Here is a 13,746-nt window from a genome sequence, read left to right on the forward strand (position 1 = left end):
ATGGTTCAACCTACACACACGAATGAGTGGATGACAAAAGAAGAATTTTGAAAGAAATAATTATAAAACTAGTTTTTAAACATAGAATAGCTGTGGTGGTCCACCAGAACAAAATGGTAATCAAAAGGGATCCATTGGTAAAAAAATAGTTGAGAACCACTGCTCTAGACAAAACCATTAAAAATACAGGTTCTGGGTTCAGTCCCATTGTATAGCATGCTGGGAAAGTGTCTTCTATAGCTCTGGGCCAAGCAAAGCTTTGTGAATGGAGATTTGGTAGATGGAAACTAAAAGAAGTCCATTGTGTGTGTGTATATATATATATATATATATATATATATATATATATACACACATATACATATAAACAACAAGCTTCTTTTTATATATATATATATATAGATGTTTGTTTTGTACCTGAAATATCTCAGAAATAGTATATTTTATCTTGATTTTTTTTGCATATTTATTTTCATACTTACCTTTGGCAGTGCCGTACCATTTTTTTGATATCTGGACCTCTGTTTATCAATGAAAGTGATTAAACACAATTTTTGTTTGTTATTTCTTGACGGAAAAAAAAATGGCTTTTGTGAAGTCAACACACATACACACATACAAAATACACACTCATATAATGAATGTCATGGTTTGTCAATCAACACAAACACACGTCCGCTATCTGTGACATATACACACACATAGTCTTCGCACTCTCTAAGAAAAACAAAAACGTCAACTTTTTGACATACACAATATTTTAATCATTTAGAAATATTTTTAACTGAATGTAATTTCATCGTCTGGGATTCGTTAATTTCCATAAAATTTTTTAATTTATTTACTTTTGTTTAAAAGTAAAAGAGACAAGAAAGTGAAAGATGTATGTATGTGTATATAAAATGGACATGTGTGTAAGAGAGAGAAATAGAGAGAGAGTGAGTGAGTGAAGGGGCGTGTTGTCATGTATATGTAAATACATCAATACATATGCGTACATCTTTTTTGTTTGTACACGTGCATGTGAAATAACCTGGAAAAAAAAACCCATGAAACAAAACTCCGTTGCTGGGAAACTGACTTTCCAGGTGACCCAACGTGTCACGGGTAGTCTAGTATATATACAGTTGGATAGATAGACAGACAGACAGATACACATGTATATATGTTTGTATATACATATTTGTTTGTGTATGTGTGTTTATGCCTTTGTTTTGACAGAGTGATAGTTGTAAATGAGTGTCACTGTCACAGAGTGTCATTCATCATCATCATGTCATTCATCATTCATCATTCATCTCCAATATTCTGTAAGAACATGTCTGCAGAAACATTAATAAATAGAGGTCGAGATATCACAAAAGAGACAAGAAAGTGAAAGATGTATGTATGAGTATATAAAATGGATATGTGTGTGAGAGAGAGAGAAAAAGAGAGAGTGAGTGAAGGGGCGTGTTGTCATGTATACGTACATCAATACTTATATGTACATCCTTTTTGTATGTACGTGTGCCTGTGTGTGTGTGTGTGTGTGTGAGAAAGAGAGAGAGAGAGTGAGTGAGTGAACATGTGTGTTCTCATGTATGTGTAAGTGGCACTCTCTCTCTCTCTCTCTCTCTCTCTCCCACACACACAAACATGTCCATTTCATATACATGTTCAGACATCTTTCACTTTAAATAAATAAAAAAAATTTATGGAAATTAACAAACATGTCTGGCCACTGGGAACAGGTGAAGTGCTTGGAAACAGGTGGGGGGAGGGTTGGTTATAGAAAAGGCATCTGGCTGTGGAAAATCTTCCCCCATAAACTCAGTCTGAACCATGCAAGCATGGAAAAGTGGATGTTAAAACGATGATGATGATGTTGATGTTACAGGCTGATGCCTCAACTGCAAACTTTTCAGTTTGTAACCGTTTATTGGTGCCGACACTGAATGGCTCTCTGGACCGGGTGTACAAGACCACTTACCATTTGATGGCATAGATTTCAGGATTTTGTGCTGTAGTATTTGTGCTGGAATTTGAGAACTAATGAGAAGCCTTAAGGTTTAAAATACCCTGATCAAAGACACAATAGGTTACATAAATGGAAGGATGGGGACATTTGAATTGATATTCTACAGAATCTCCTTTGGGGTTTTACGTTTCTCATTTGGAATCACGCTGTCATACTGTGATTGCCTTTCTTTCTTCTAGAGTTATTTAAAAGGGATATGGTTGATCCAATCATATTCACCCTTTAGAAGAAAAGGAAATCAATATTATTAACAGAATGCCTGCCAGAATGAGCTTTGCCTTTCATTCTTTTAAGGACAATCAAATATATTATTGTCAATGGAAGCAGCTATACATTAGCTTGTGCTAATAATCGATATTATTATGAAGGTGGCAAGCTGGCAGAGTTGTTAGCATGTCAAAAGCAAAATGCTTTGTGGCATTTCATCTTTCTTTTACACTCTGGGTTCAAATTCCACCAAGGTTGATTTTTGCCTTACATTCTTTCATGGTTGATAAAATAAGTTGAGCACTGGAGGTGGGTGGGTGTTGGTGTCGATGTAATTGACTTACCCCCTCCCCTGAATGTGCTGGCCTTGTGTCAGACATTACAAACTAATAATCGATATTATTAACAAAGTCATTTAATCATCATCATCATCATCATACATCTGCTTTCCATGCTGGCATGGGTTGGATGATTGAACCAGCTTTTGACTGGTATTCATGCCTTTTATTCATGAGACCCTCCAAGACATTATGAAATGTAGCTCTAAGAATACCAATAGTCTCCTACCATGACAAAACAAACTCTCCACCCTTCTCCTTTGTTTTGTGCCACCATTTATTCTAAAACATCTTTCAGCAAAAAGGGTAAAAAAAGTACATCTGCCTTTTTAAGCCTTCTAAGGTATTATTGCAATAAAGACTCAAAAATCTAGGGAAACATTGATGCTGCTTGTCAACAAGGGATCTGGATCTACTAGAAACAATAATCAACCAAATCCTTATCAAATCTCTCCCTGCCAACTTGAAAATAAGGGGACATATTAAATAATTTAGTCTTAAATATGAAGTACCTCCACCACAAGGTCTAGTCCTTATGGCAGTGTAGTGGTGGCTTGTATACCTCAGTGACCCTGAGAGCTCATGCCAGTACAGTGCAAACTGGGTTGCCCATGTGGGACAGGTCAAAGGATAAGGGCCAAGCTGATATGGACCACCTCTTTCCAGGGATAACAATGGATTTGTATAGGGCCTACACCTCTACATAGAGAAAGGGCATTGATGACCATTCAAAACCAACAAGACTTGGGAAAGGGAAAGATAGTCCAACGTCGAGAACAGTGGAGAAGAGTCATTGATGGCGTTAAGCTCCATTGGGAGTGAAGGGTTTAAGTGAGTTAATGAATGAAGTAGTTGAGAGGAAACCAGGCTTGTCATGATTGGAGCCTCTTTGATTATAGGTTTGCTCAGTCAGGGATGACCTGGGGCTAAAACCTCAACAATATCACAATCCACCAATTTATGGTATTGATTTTTTGATCCAAGGAAGATGAAATGCAAAGTTAACCATTCCAAGAAGTGAATTCAAAACCTTTAGCACTTGGTCTTCAGATCCGACTTCATATATAAATGAGCAAGAGATTAAAGATTATGGATGAATGTGTGTCAGAATTCTGATAAAATTTCAGGAATTACAACTTTTAATTTTCTTCCTTAATGATGAAATATTTATCTGTTTTTTTTCAAGAATACACAATGTTTGTTTTCTTTTTCTTTTCCAGATATCATCAATTTTTCATCTGTTTTTTCCAATGGTTACCTCATCGGTGAAACATTGTCTAAATATAAACAGCAGGATGATCTGGATCAATTTTCTCTACAAAAGTATGTTCCTCAAATCATCTCAATATATTTCTTTCAAACTTTTGCACCCCTCTGTATATATATATGTACATAGAAATATACATATATTTAGAGTTCTTTGAAAACATGGTGTCCCTTAGCAGATAGCTAATATAAAGGAGATAAGCATTTCTTCATAATATTTGGCGTGATTAGAAGTTTGAATTTGAAATTAAAGAAAAACAAGGAAAAAGAGGCATAGAATACACGTATTTAATTGGTTACTTTTTTAATGAAGTTCTTAAAATTTCTAGTCAGGAGTAATAATCATGTAGATCATTATTTCATTCTTTTTAGAAATCTTCAGTCTGACATAATCAGAGGTAAATAAATTAAACAATTTATGAAATGAGACATTTCTTAGAGATAGAGAATAATTACAGACTTTAGATCAATTGGATTGTAACAGAATTCCCCACATACATGCATGTTCGCACACATGTACACTTACATATGTGTTTGGGTGAATATAATTTACTCTTACTTAAGAAATGTTACTCATTTGCTTCAATTTGACCTGGCTGAGAATTGGTACCATTTCATATTTGATTGGTTGGTCTTAAAAGAAAAACCATCCAAATATATATATATATATATATAAAAAAACAATTGCTCAATTTGGTTTATTTTCCTCTGATCTCCTTAATTCCTTGAAACCAGACCTAAGCCCCAGCTCTTAGCTTCCTCACATTTTACAGTCTGTTTCCCAATCTTTCTCTTAATTACTCTACCTTCCTTCCATCACTCCTCTTATTCTCTTTGTTTCTGCGTCTCTCAAATATACCTTACATCACAGTAATCTTTTAATCTTTTCTCTGATGGCTTATCTATAATTTCTCATTTCAGTGAAATTCTCCTGATACCATTAAACAGGATTGTTTTGAAATGAGAAAATACTGGGCTTAATAAAATCCTTTGTCAGTCAGTTATTTTCTTTATTATGGCAAAGCAACATAATTATTGACTGCAGAAACAACCGTTGTCTTTGTCTTTTAATATAAAGATAAAGTGTAATTATACATTGACTATAAATTGAAGTCGATTTATTTTGTTGCAACGTAGTTTTTTTCCTATACAGAGATTCTTTTGCAAAAATGTTCCTCATTGTATAATACCAAACATAAATGAACGACAAGAATATTCCTCACTGATTCTTCAAAGACAGTTACATTTTGGTTTTGATGGAATCTTGGCCCTGTGTTTCTCTTTAATTTCTCCTTCTTTTCTTCAGCCGAGTTCTCTCTCTTAACCCTTTTGTTGCCATATTTCTATTGACATTCTCTGCCTTATTTCAATGAACTTTTTGGCATAATGGAAAATTTCATAAAATAATAAAATAACTTTCTCCTTATTTAATTAGATTCTGGAACACAAATTAACACAAATTTTTGGAAGGTTTTAATTGAGATCACATTGAAACAAGAAGTTTGTGTTATAGAGCGAGTAGTCCACAGGCAGTTTGATATCCAAAGGGTTGCCAAGTCAAGCATTTCTGCAACCTTGAACAATTTTCAGGTGTTTTTATTTCAAGATGACTTATTTTATGTGGTGGGCATGGCTGAAACTGCTTCTCCACAAACTCACTTTTCTCTTTAACTGAAATTAACCTAACAAGAGAGCTTCTATGCAGTCACTTGACATCCTAGAAATAGCAGCCAGATCTTCCTCAAATCACACCCTACTGTCCTGAAAAAGAAACATATTTGGCAATATAGTCCTAGATAGACAAAGACATACCAGTCTTAGATATCTTTTATTGTTTATTTTACTTGTTTAGGTCATTGGACTGTGGCCATGCTGGGGCACCACCTTCAGCTTATTTTTAAGTCTTGCACTTATGCTATCAGTCTTTTGTGTCAAACCACTTGGTTATAGGGATGTAAACAAACCAACACTGGTTGTCAAGCGATGCTGAGGAGAAAAACACATGCACACACACACACACACACACACACACACACACACACATGATGGGGTTTCACTCAGTTTCTTTCTGCCAAATCTACTACTCACAAGGCATTAGTTGGCCTGATGCTATAGGAGATGACACTTGCTCAAGGAGCCGTGCAGTGGGACTGAACCCCAAACCACACTGTTGCAAAGCAAGCTTCTTAACCACCCACCCATGTCTGTGTCTATCTACAAGAAGCTAGGATCAATGGCTGGGATGCCATGACCGTTCTGTCTAAGACTGCTAACCTGGGGTGAAACAACCACTTATACCATTCCTTTTTATCACAGGTTTTCAATATTTACCCCATATTTCAAGGTACTAAACTGGAAGGGTTGTTAGCACGCTGGGCATAATGCTTAGCGGCATTTTGTCCAATTTTAGGTTCTGAGTTCAAATTCTACTGAAGTTGACTTTGTCTTTTCTCCTTTCAGGGTTGATAGAATAAATACCTATTTCTTTATTACCCACAAGGGGCTAAACATAGAGGGGACAAACAAGGACAGACATAGGTATTAAGTCGATTACATCGACCCCAGTGCGTAACTGGTACTTAATTTATCGACCCCGAAAGGATGAAAGGCAAAGTCAACCTCGGCGGAATTTGAACTCACAACGTAACGCAGACGAAATACCGCTAAGCATTTCACCTGGCGTGCTAACGTTTCTGCCAGCTCGCTGCCTTTAAGAATAAATACCAGTTGAGCACTGGGGTTGATGTTTGCACCTTAGCCCCCTCCCCCGAAGTTGCTGGCCTTGTGCCCAAATTTGAAATCAATATTCTTACTCCATATTTAATGTAAACTTGCTCTTTTTGACAATTTAATTTTATTAAAAGATTTTATATTGCATTTAAGTTTCCAAATTAAAATCTCAATTAAGTTTTCACAATATGTATTATTATTTTGTTTCACCAAACTAAAGCTCATATATTTCTGTAAGCCTCTGCATGGTTATTTGACTTGCTAGAAGTAGCAGTTAAATATTCGTCAACTTGCACCATACCATCTTAAAAGGGAAATCATATATTGGGATGATATTGTCCTGGATTCAGATTTTCAAATCCAGTTTCTTTTAGTTTCTTGGCATGGTTTATGCCAGACTATATTATTCAAGGCAATGTGTCCTTTGCTTTTTTATTTTTTTAAGATAATGGAAGGTAATTTAAAGGAGCTTGGCTATTATATCTAGCTGGATGAGTCGCAACATAGAAGTTTCCTTAATGGGTCATGATCTGTCCTATTGTGGCTGATGAGGAAACTGGTCTCGAATGGCAGTACCATTGGAGCATTTAAGGACGGTTTCCAGCATCTGTTTATTTCCCATACCAGATTGTCATTCAAAGTTTTTTTTCCTTTTCCTTTGCATGGCTGCAGTTTCTTATTTACTTGATTCAATATGAAACCCATACAAATACAAAAATCCTAATTGATTAAACATCTGTTTTGGTTTAGCAAATTGCCAACAACAACAACAACAACAGCGGCAGATATATTTTTGGAATAATGTTTTCATGAAATGTTTGAGTCGTTGCACAACTTGGACTTCTTTTGAACAAGACTCAAAATAATGTATTACATTGCCTGAATATATAATGAAATGTCTTCAGAATCTGAAAAAAATTATCTTTCCAAACAGTAATTTTATATGCTGTTTTGCTATAATTTTATAAAGAAATTATTGGTTTCTTACATTGCAAAAATAAGATTGTGTGACACATCCGTGTCTTTCTCAAAGCATTAGTGACATTATTAGTGTTACTAGAAGCTATTGTGTTCAGTACATCTGTAAGTAACTTGCTGTTTCCAAGATATAGGAGAGATTTTATGTTGTTGCTATGAATAACTATTATCATTTATTCTATGTTAGCTGCATTTGAGTTCACTGATGATGAAGAATCTTCTGGCTGTCACCATTCCATCAGGTTTTTGTTTCCTAAATAATCTGACACTAGGTTGATGAGGCTGGAACGTTTCCTAGTTTGTCCTTCTTTTTTGGAAGATAAAGAGTGTGATTTGAGAAAGAATTGACTTCCACTTTTAGCAAGCAATGTTATATGTTTGTGATGTTGACTGGTGCTAAAGTCTTTGACTTCCTGAGTTTTTCTGAAGGAAGGGTCAAGTTCTTGAGTTAGTGTGAACATACGTGGAGTTAGGTTTTGTATTTCTGTGACATATGAGTGTGATGATCTGGTTGTTTAGCTTGTAAAAGGAGTTTAATTGTGATGCTGTTGTGTCTCCTCTTGTGTTATCTGTATTGTTTTGTTACCAAGTCACTACAAACAATGCTGTTTGTGAGCATGTTAAAAGTGTTACAACCAGGGTATGTAGCATGGTAGGATAGTGGTATTGGTATGTATATGTTTATAATATTCCTGTGTTTTGAGTTGCTTGTTTTTATTTTGAATGCTATTATTATTAAAACCTGACAAACCCATCACCCTGCAATGGAGACCCTAAAAAATCCAAGACAAGCTCATCCTTGATATCATGAACCCACACATTCCTTTTTCTAACTCACAGTGTCGATTCAAACCAACTTGCAGTAAGAACACAATAGTTTCCTTCACCAGAAAATCCCAACATTCGCTACCCTAAGCATTTGACTCCATTCCCTGGTACTCACTTATAAAGAAAATACCTGGCACTTCCCTAAAATATTGAATAAAAAACTGCCTCCTCTCATACTAACAAGCCTATGTGTGATAGGTTTAATAACAATTTGGAATCTGTAATTCCCCAAATGGTATACAACAAGGATCCATTCTCTCTCTAAAAATTGTATCCATTAGAAAGAGAAAGCCATTTAAATAAAGAATCAGATTCAACAACATAAATACACCTCAAACATCAAAGATGAAAAAACATACCTGGAATTATTTCTAGGCATGGCTGTGTGGTTAACAAGCTCAAATTGCAACCATTGCAAAGGTGCATTGTATAGCATCTTGGGCAAGTGTCTTCTCCATAACCTTTGTCTGACCAATGCCTTGTGAATGAACTCGGCAGACAGAAACTGTGTAGAATCCCAACATGTGTGCATGTGTGTTTTTGTGCCCCTACCCCCACCACTTGACAACCAGTGTTGGTTTGTTTATATTCCTATAACTTAGCAGTTTGGCAAATTATAGAATAAGAACCAGTCTTTTTTTGAAAAGTGTTTGGATTGATTTGTTTGACTAAAAGCTTCAAGATGGTGCCCCAGCATGGCCACAGTCCACTGGTTGAGACAAATAAAAGATACCATCTCAACAATATTCATGGCATAGAGAGAAACTATTGTCAAAAAGTCAAATGATTCCTGGCCATGCAAGAAATACCATCGGTTGTCACAGCAAGCTTCATTCCACAAAAACCACGAAACTGTCTGCACCATCGCACCCGCCAACACATCTACAACAGCATCATTGTAGGAATGGTAAATCCCTCTCACTCAGTTGGGGCCTACACAAAATGCACGTCTACAGGATCAGTAGTGTCATTAGCCCCAGACTCTATGTTGAGGTGTACACCACACAAATGGTAAGCAAAGTGGACAACGTATACCATCCTCACTAGGTTTATCTCCTTCATTTCTGCTGGGACCACTGGGACTTACTGCTATACTAAATCCAACTGGACAGTGCAAGAGAAGCAACAGGTTCAAGCTTCTACTCTGTATATGATGAGAGTGGACGCCAGTAGAGTCATCACTAAACGAATCTTTGGACTACATGTAATTGTTCAAAAAGCATTCTATCATATTTCGTTTTTGGATTTGGTTTGCAAGATTCTTCATATGAGTCGGTGTGTTGAAGCATATTCTGTTGTGTCTGGGGAGAACCATTTTCTTTTTCTGCTTTATAATTTAACACACTCACTGGTTAAATTTCCACTTATTTCTTATTTTTATTTTCCTAAAATTTTTGTTGCGTCTTGAAACCTTTTCAATAGTCTTGACTCTATCATAGATCTGTTTGATTAGTCCTGATCCAGGGGAACTGGGGGCAGCAAAACAACAACAACAACAACAATTATTGTTTGCCTTCAGTCTTTCACTTGTTGCCATCTTTCTAAGCTACGTGTTACTTCTATCTCTTCATTGCATCATCATGATTGTTTTTTTTTTTTCTTTTTTGTCATATGTTGTTTCAAATAAAAGTTGTGAATCTATGTGACATTGGTGTTGCTTTTGTGATGTCACTGCATGATCAGTGAAAAAGTATAATTTCTCTTGTTGAATTTAGTACGATTGAAGGACGCCTCAACAACTTCACTCGACTCGAGCCATCTCTTCACAAACTCGGTTTGCAGTTTGATACAAATACAGCTCGTGATATCATGACCGAGAAGCATGGTGCCGCTACAAATCTCATGTATGAATTATTTGTTGTTTTGAATGGTAAAACATGGAAAAGCAGACCCGCAGTCCAAGACAACAATCAGATGTCAGTGACACAATCAAGACTTTCTCACATTGAAAACAGGATTTATAATGAGGTAGGTTCGTTTTTGTGCTAAGCTCTAGAAGCACTCCGTCGGTTACGACGATGAGGGTTCTGGTTGATCCGAATCAACGGAACAGCCTGCTCGTGAAATTAACGTGTAAGTGGCTGAGCACTCCACAGACACGTGTACCCTTAACGTAGTTCTCGGGGATATTCAGCGTGACACAGAGTGTGACAAGGCCGGCCCTTTGAAATACAGGTACAACAGAAACAGGAAGTAAGAGTGAGAGAAAGTTGTGGTGAAAGAGTAAAGCAGGGATCACCACCATCCCCTGCCGGAGCCTCGTGGAGCTTTTAGGTGTTTTCGCTCAATAAACACTCACAACAGCCGGTCTGGGAATCGAAACCGCGAGTCCGCTGCCCTAACCACTGGGCCATTGCGCCTCGTTGTGCTAAGCTACATGTAAATACAAAATGTGAAAATTATGAGTTCTCCACCCAGCCATCCTCAATTCTCTGCCCCTATTCTCTCTCTCTCTATCCACCTTTTTATACCTTGAGAGCACACCCTGATACCTCCTCATCTCCATCGTCCTTTGTCCCCTTCCTACTGGGGTAGCCATGTATCTCCTCTACAGCAAGAAAACATGTTCCTGTCCCTTTTTCTACTTTACCCTCTCTTCACCTGTCACAAAACAACCTCTCTCAATATCGCTACCCCCCCCAACTCTGTGAAGGGGGTCTTGTCTTGCAAATTACTTGGTGACCCTACTGGTGCTGGTGCAATTCAAAAGCAGCCAGTACACTCTGTGAAGTGGTTGGCATTAGGAAGGGCCTCCAGCCAAATACAGATGTCAAACAAAATGCTGCCACTGGCCTAACTGCTCTTGCAAGGTTTAATCGGAAACTAAGACATGAGTATTTATTAATGTGACCATGTGTAAGAATGTAAAGAATTCGGCACCTGTATTTCTGCTGCATTTCTCAAAACCTCCTCCTCTTTCCCTCTCTCCGCATCTATTCTAGCATCAACGATGTTTGTAATTTGTGTCATTTTAGCATATGAATCTGCTAATTCCAAGAAATCTGACTCAATCTCCGACTAATACCAGCAAATACTTTCGTGAGAAACAAATTGAAAAAGAGAAAATAGCATTCAAAGAAAGGTTTCTTGCTGAAGAACACATCAAAATGGAGACCAAGAAACAACAGGAAATTCTTCATGAACAATCTCGGCAACTACGACTCCAGCAAAGTGAAGCTCTTGCTAAACTCAAGTGAGTTTGGGTTTTTGGTTTTGTCTTAGAAAATTTCTCACTTGTAATAATTGCCTCTTTCTGCAGAGAAAAAAGGGAGAAAAGAAACAACAGCAACAAACAAAGACCAACAAAATAATCTTTTTATGATTCCATTTATTTAAGGTTTGCTGTACAAAAGGTAACGGTAATTACTACGTTAGGAATAGAATCAGAAGAAACATATCCTTAGACAGGAGTTAGAGTATAGACTGACACTTTGGTCACAATCGTCATCATCATCAAAATCATTTAATGTCCACTTTCCATGCTGGCATGGGTTTGACGGTTTGACAGGAGCTGGCAAGCCAGAAGAGCTGTCCAGACTCCAGTTGTCTATTTTGGCTGGGTTTCTATAGCTGGATTCCCTTCCTAATGCCAACTACTTTACAGATGAATTTTAGAAGGGTCTATGTTTAAAGGCATTTAGGTGGAAGAATTGAAGGGCAGCGAGTGGCTGGCTGAGTGGATGGTGGTGGGGGATGAGAGAGAGAGAGAGTAAAAAAGGCTAAAATAAAAGGTGGAAGAATAGGGGTTTTAAAGATTTAGGGTATTTGAATAATTTACCTCTGGAAACATGGGTGTTTTATTCAATAGCCTTAAACAGAACTTATTCAGTTATCTTTTGAGTGGGATGGGCTACCCGACTTGATGAAAATTCTAACTGGGCCCCACCTGCAAGGTCATGCACTGTTTATCTTGATAGGAGATCACCATGTTGCACACATATGGTTGTGATGCATGTGCCTGGTGCACCCTTATCAGACCGGTAGTCATGATGGGTATACTGGGCTTCATATATTTTACCCCAGTATCACTTTGATGACATGCACTACTCTCTCACTCAATAATAATAGTAATAATAATAATAATAATAATAATAATAATAATAATAATAATAATAGTAGTAGTAGTGGTAGTGGTGGTGGTGGTGGTAGTAGTAGTAGTAGTAGTAGTAGTAATAATTTAGGTGGTTGGAATGGGGTAGATTTATATTCAAAACTATAATCAATAAAATTTTGCTTAAACTACGTATACTCTTCTGTATATGGATTCTGTTTTTCATATAATTTGGATGATATTAAAGCAAAATGTGGTTTCCAATTTGTGCCTATTGGTTAGAATGTGATGATGACGACGATGATGATAATGAGAATGGTGCTGTTGTTATCATTGTTTAACTCCAGGGTTTGATGTGATCCACTTGAGCTATGGCCAAAGGCAATTGCTCAAGAGAAACATTAATTCTGTTCATTTCGTTGTTCTCAAATGGTCTGCAAAGGCCGTAAGGCACAACCTCTTCCATCAGGCCAAATCATTAAGATAAATGCTAAGAAAAAAAGCTGTGACCATTTATTTATTTTACGTCTACATCTTTATTGTACAATGTTCTCTTCTTTTTTCATGGTGGCAAGCTATCTGAGGGAAGTTTAGCTTTTATTTCTAGCAGATCAAGCATCCACTTAGAGGTTATTTCATTAATGATGATGATGGTGTTGATATTTGTCTTATTTGTTGTATGGCTAACTTAGATTTCATTGCCACAAAAACACTAAATGCTAACCTTCTACATCTTATCTTTCCAATATGAGAAGGTTTCAACAAGCTCTGACCAATTTATAATCCTGTGTTTTCAAATATAAGAAATAAAATGGCCCATGTTGGTGCCACATAAAAGGCACCTAGTGCCCCTCTGTAAAGTGGTTGGCATTAGGAAGGGCATCCAACTGTAGAAACCATTCCAAAGCAGACAACTGGAGCATGGTGCCATTTTCTGGTTTGCCAGTTCCTGTCAAACCATCCAACCCAACAGTTAAGGTTGACCATGCCTGTGCAAATGTATTCACAGAGGTGAGCAAGAAATTTTTGGAAGGCAGTTTGGTACTTGGCCATGCATGGAAGTCTTTTCTTCACCAAACCATCAATGTTTATTCAAAGAAAAGGCCATCTTGCACCAGCATCACTGCAACTATTGTCAGACCCCCCCAAACACCAGGAACTGATACCACAAAGCATCATCTTGCCCCCTCCCCCAACTCTTTAACACTCCTACCATGGTTGGCACTTCCCTTATGAGCCCCTGAAAGGATGAAAGGCAAACTTGACATCAGATGGATTTGAACTCAGAATGCAATATTGCTGTGCTGAGTTTATTTGGTTTTGATACA

At 37.1% G+C, this 13,746-nt stretch overlaps 1 protein-coding gene across 2 annotated transcripts in view; it reads left to right on the forward strand.

The window, feature by feature from the left end:
- Window positions 1-13,746, forward strand: part of LOC115219697 (sperm flagellar protein 2-like) — a 140,809-nt gene that overhangs the window by 20,377 nt on the left and 106,686 nt on the right. For both annotated transcript variants that reach the window (XM_036509790.1, XM_036509791.1), the window contains exons 2-4: window positions 3,786-3,888; window positions 10,083-10,335; window positions 11,343-11,560. In XM_036509790.1, the coding sequence (XP_036365683.1) occupies window positions 3,786-3,888; window positions 10,083-10,335; window positions 11,343-11,560 (574 nt within the window). The remainder of the gene's footprint in view (window positions 1-3,785; window positions 3,889-10,082; window positions 10,336-11,342; window positions 11,561-13,746) is intronic.

This window comes from Octopus sinensis, linkage group LG15 (assembly GCF_006345805.1).
Source record: "Octopus sinensis linkage group LG15, ASM634580v1, whole genome shotgun sequence".
In the NCBI taxonomy this organism is placed as follows: domain Eukaryota; kingdom Metazoa; phylum Mollusca; class Cephalopoda; order Octopoda; family Octopodidae; genus Octopus; species Octopus sinensis.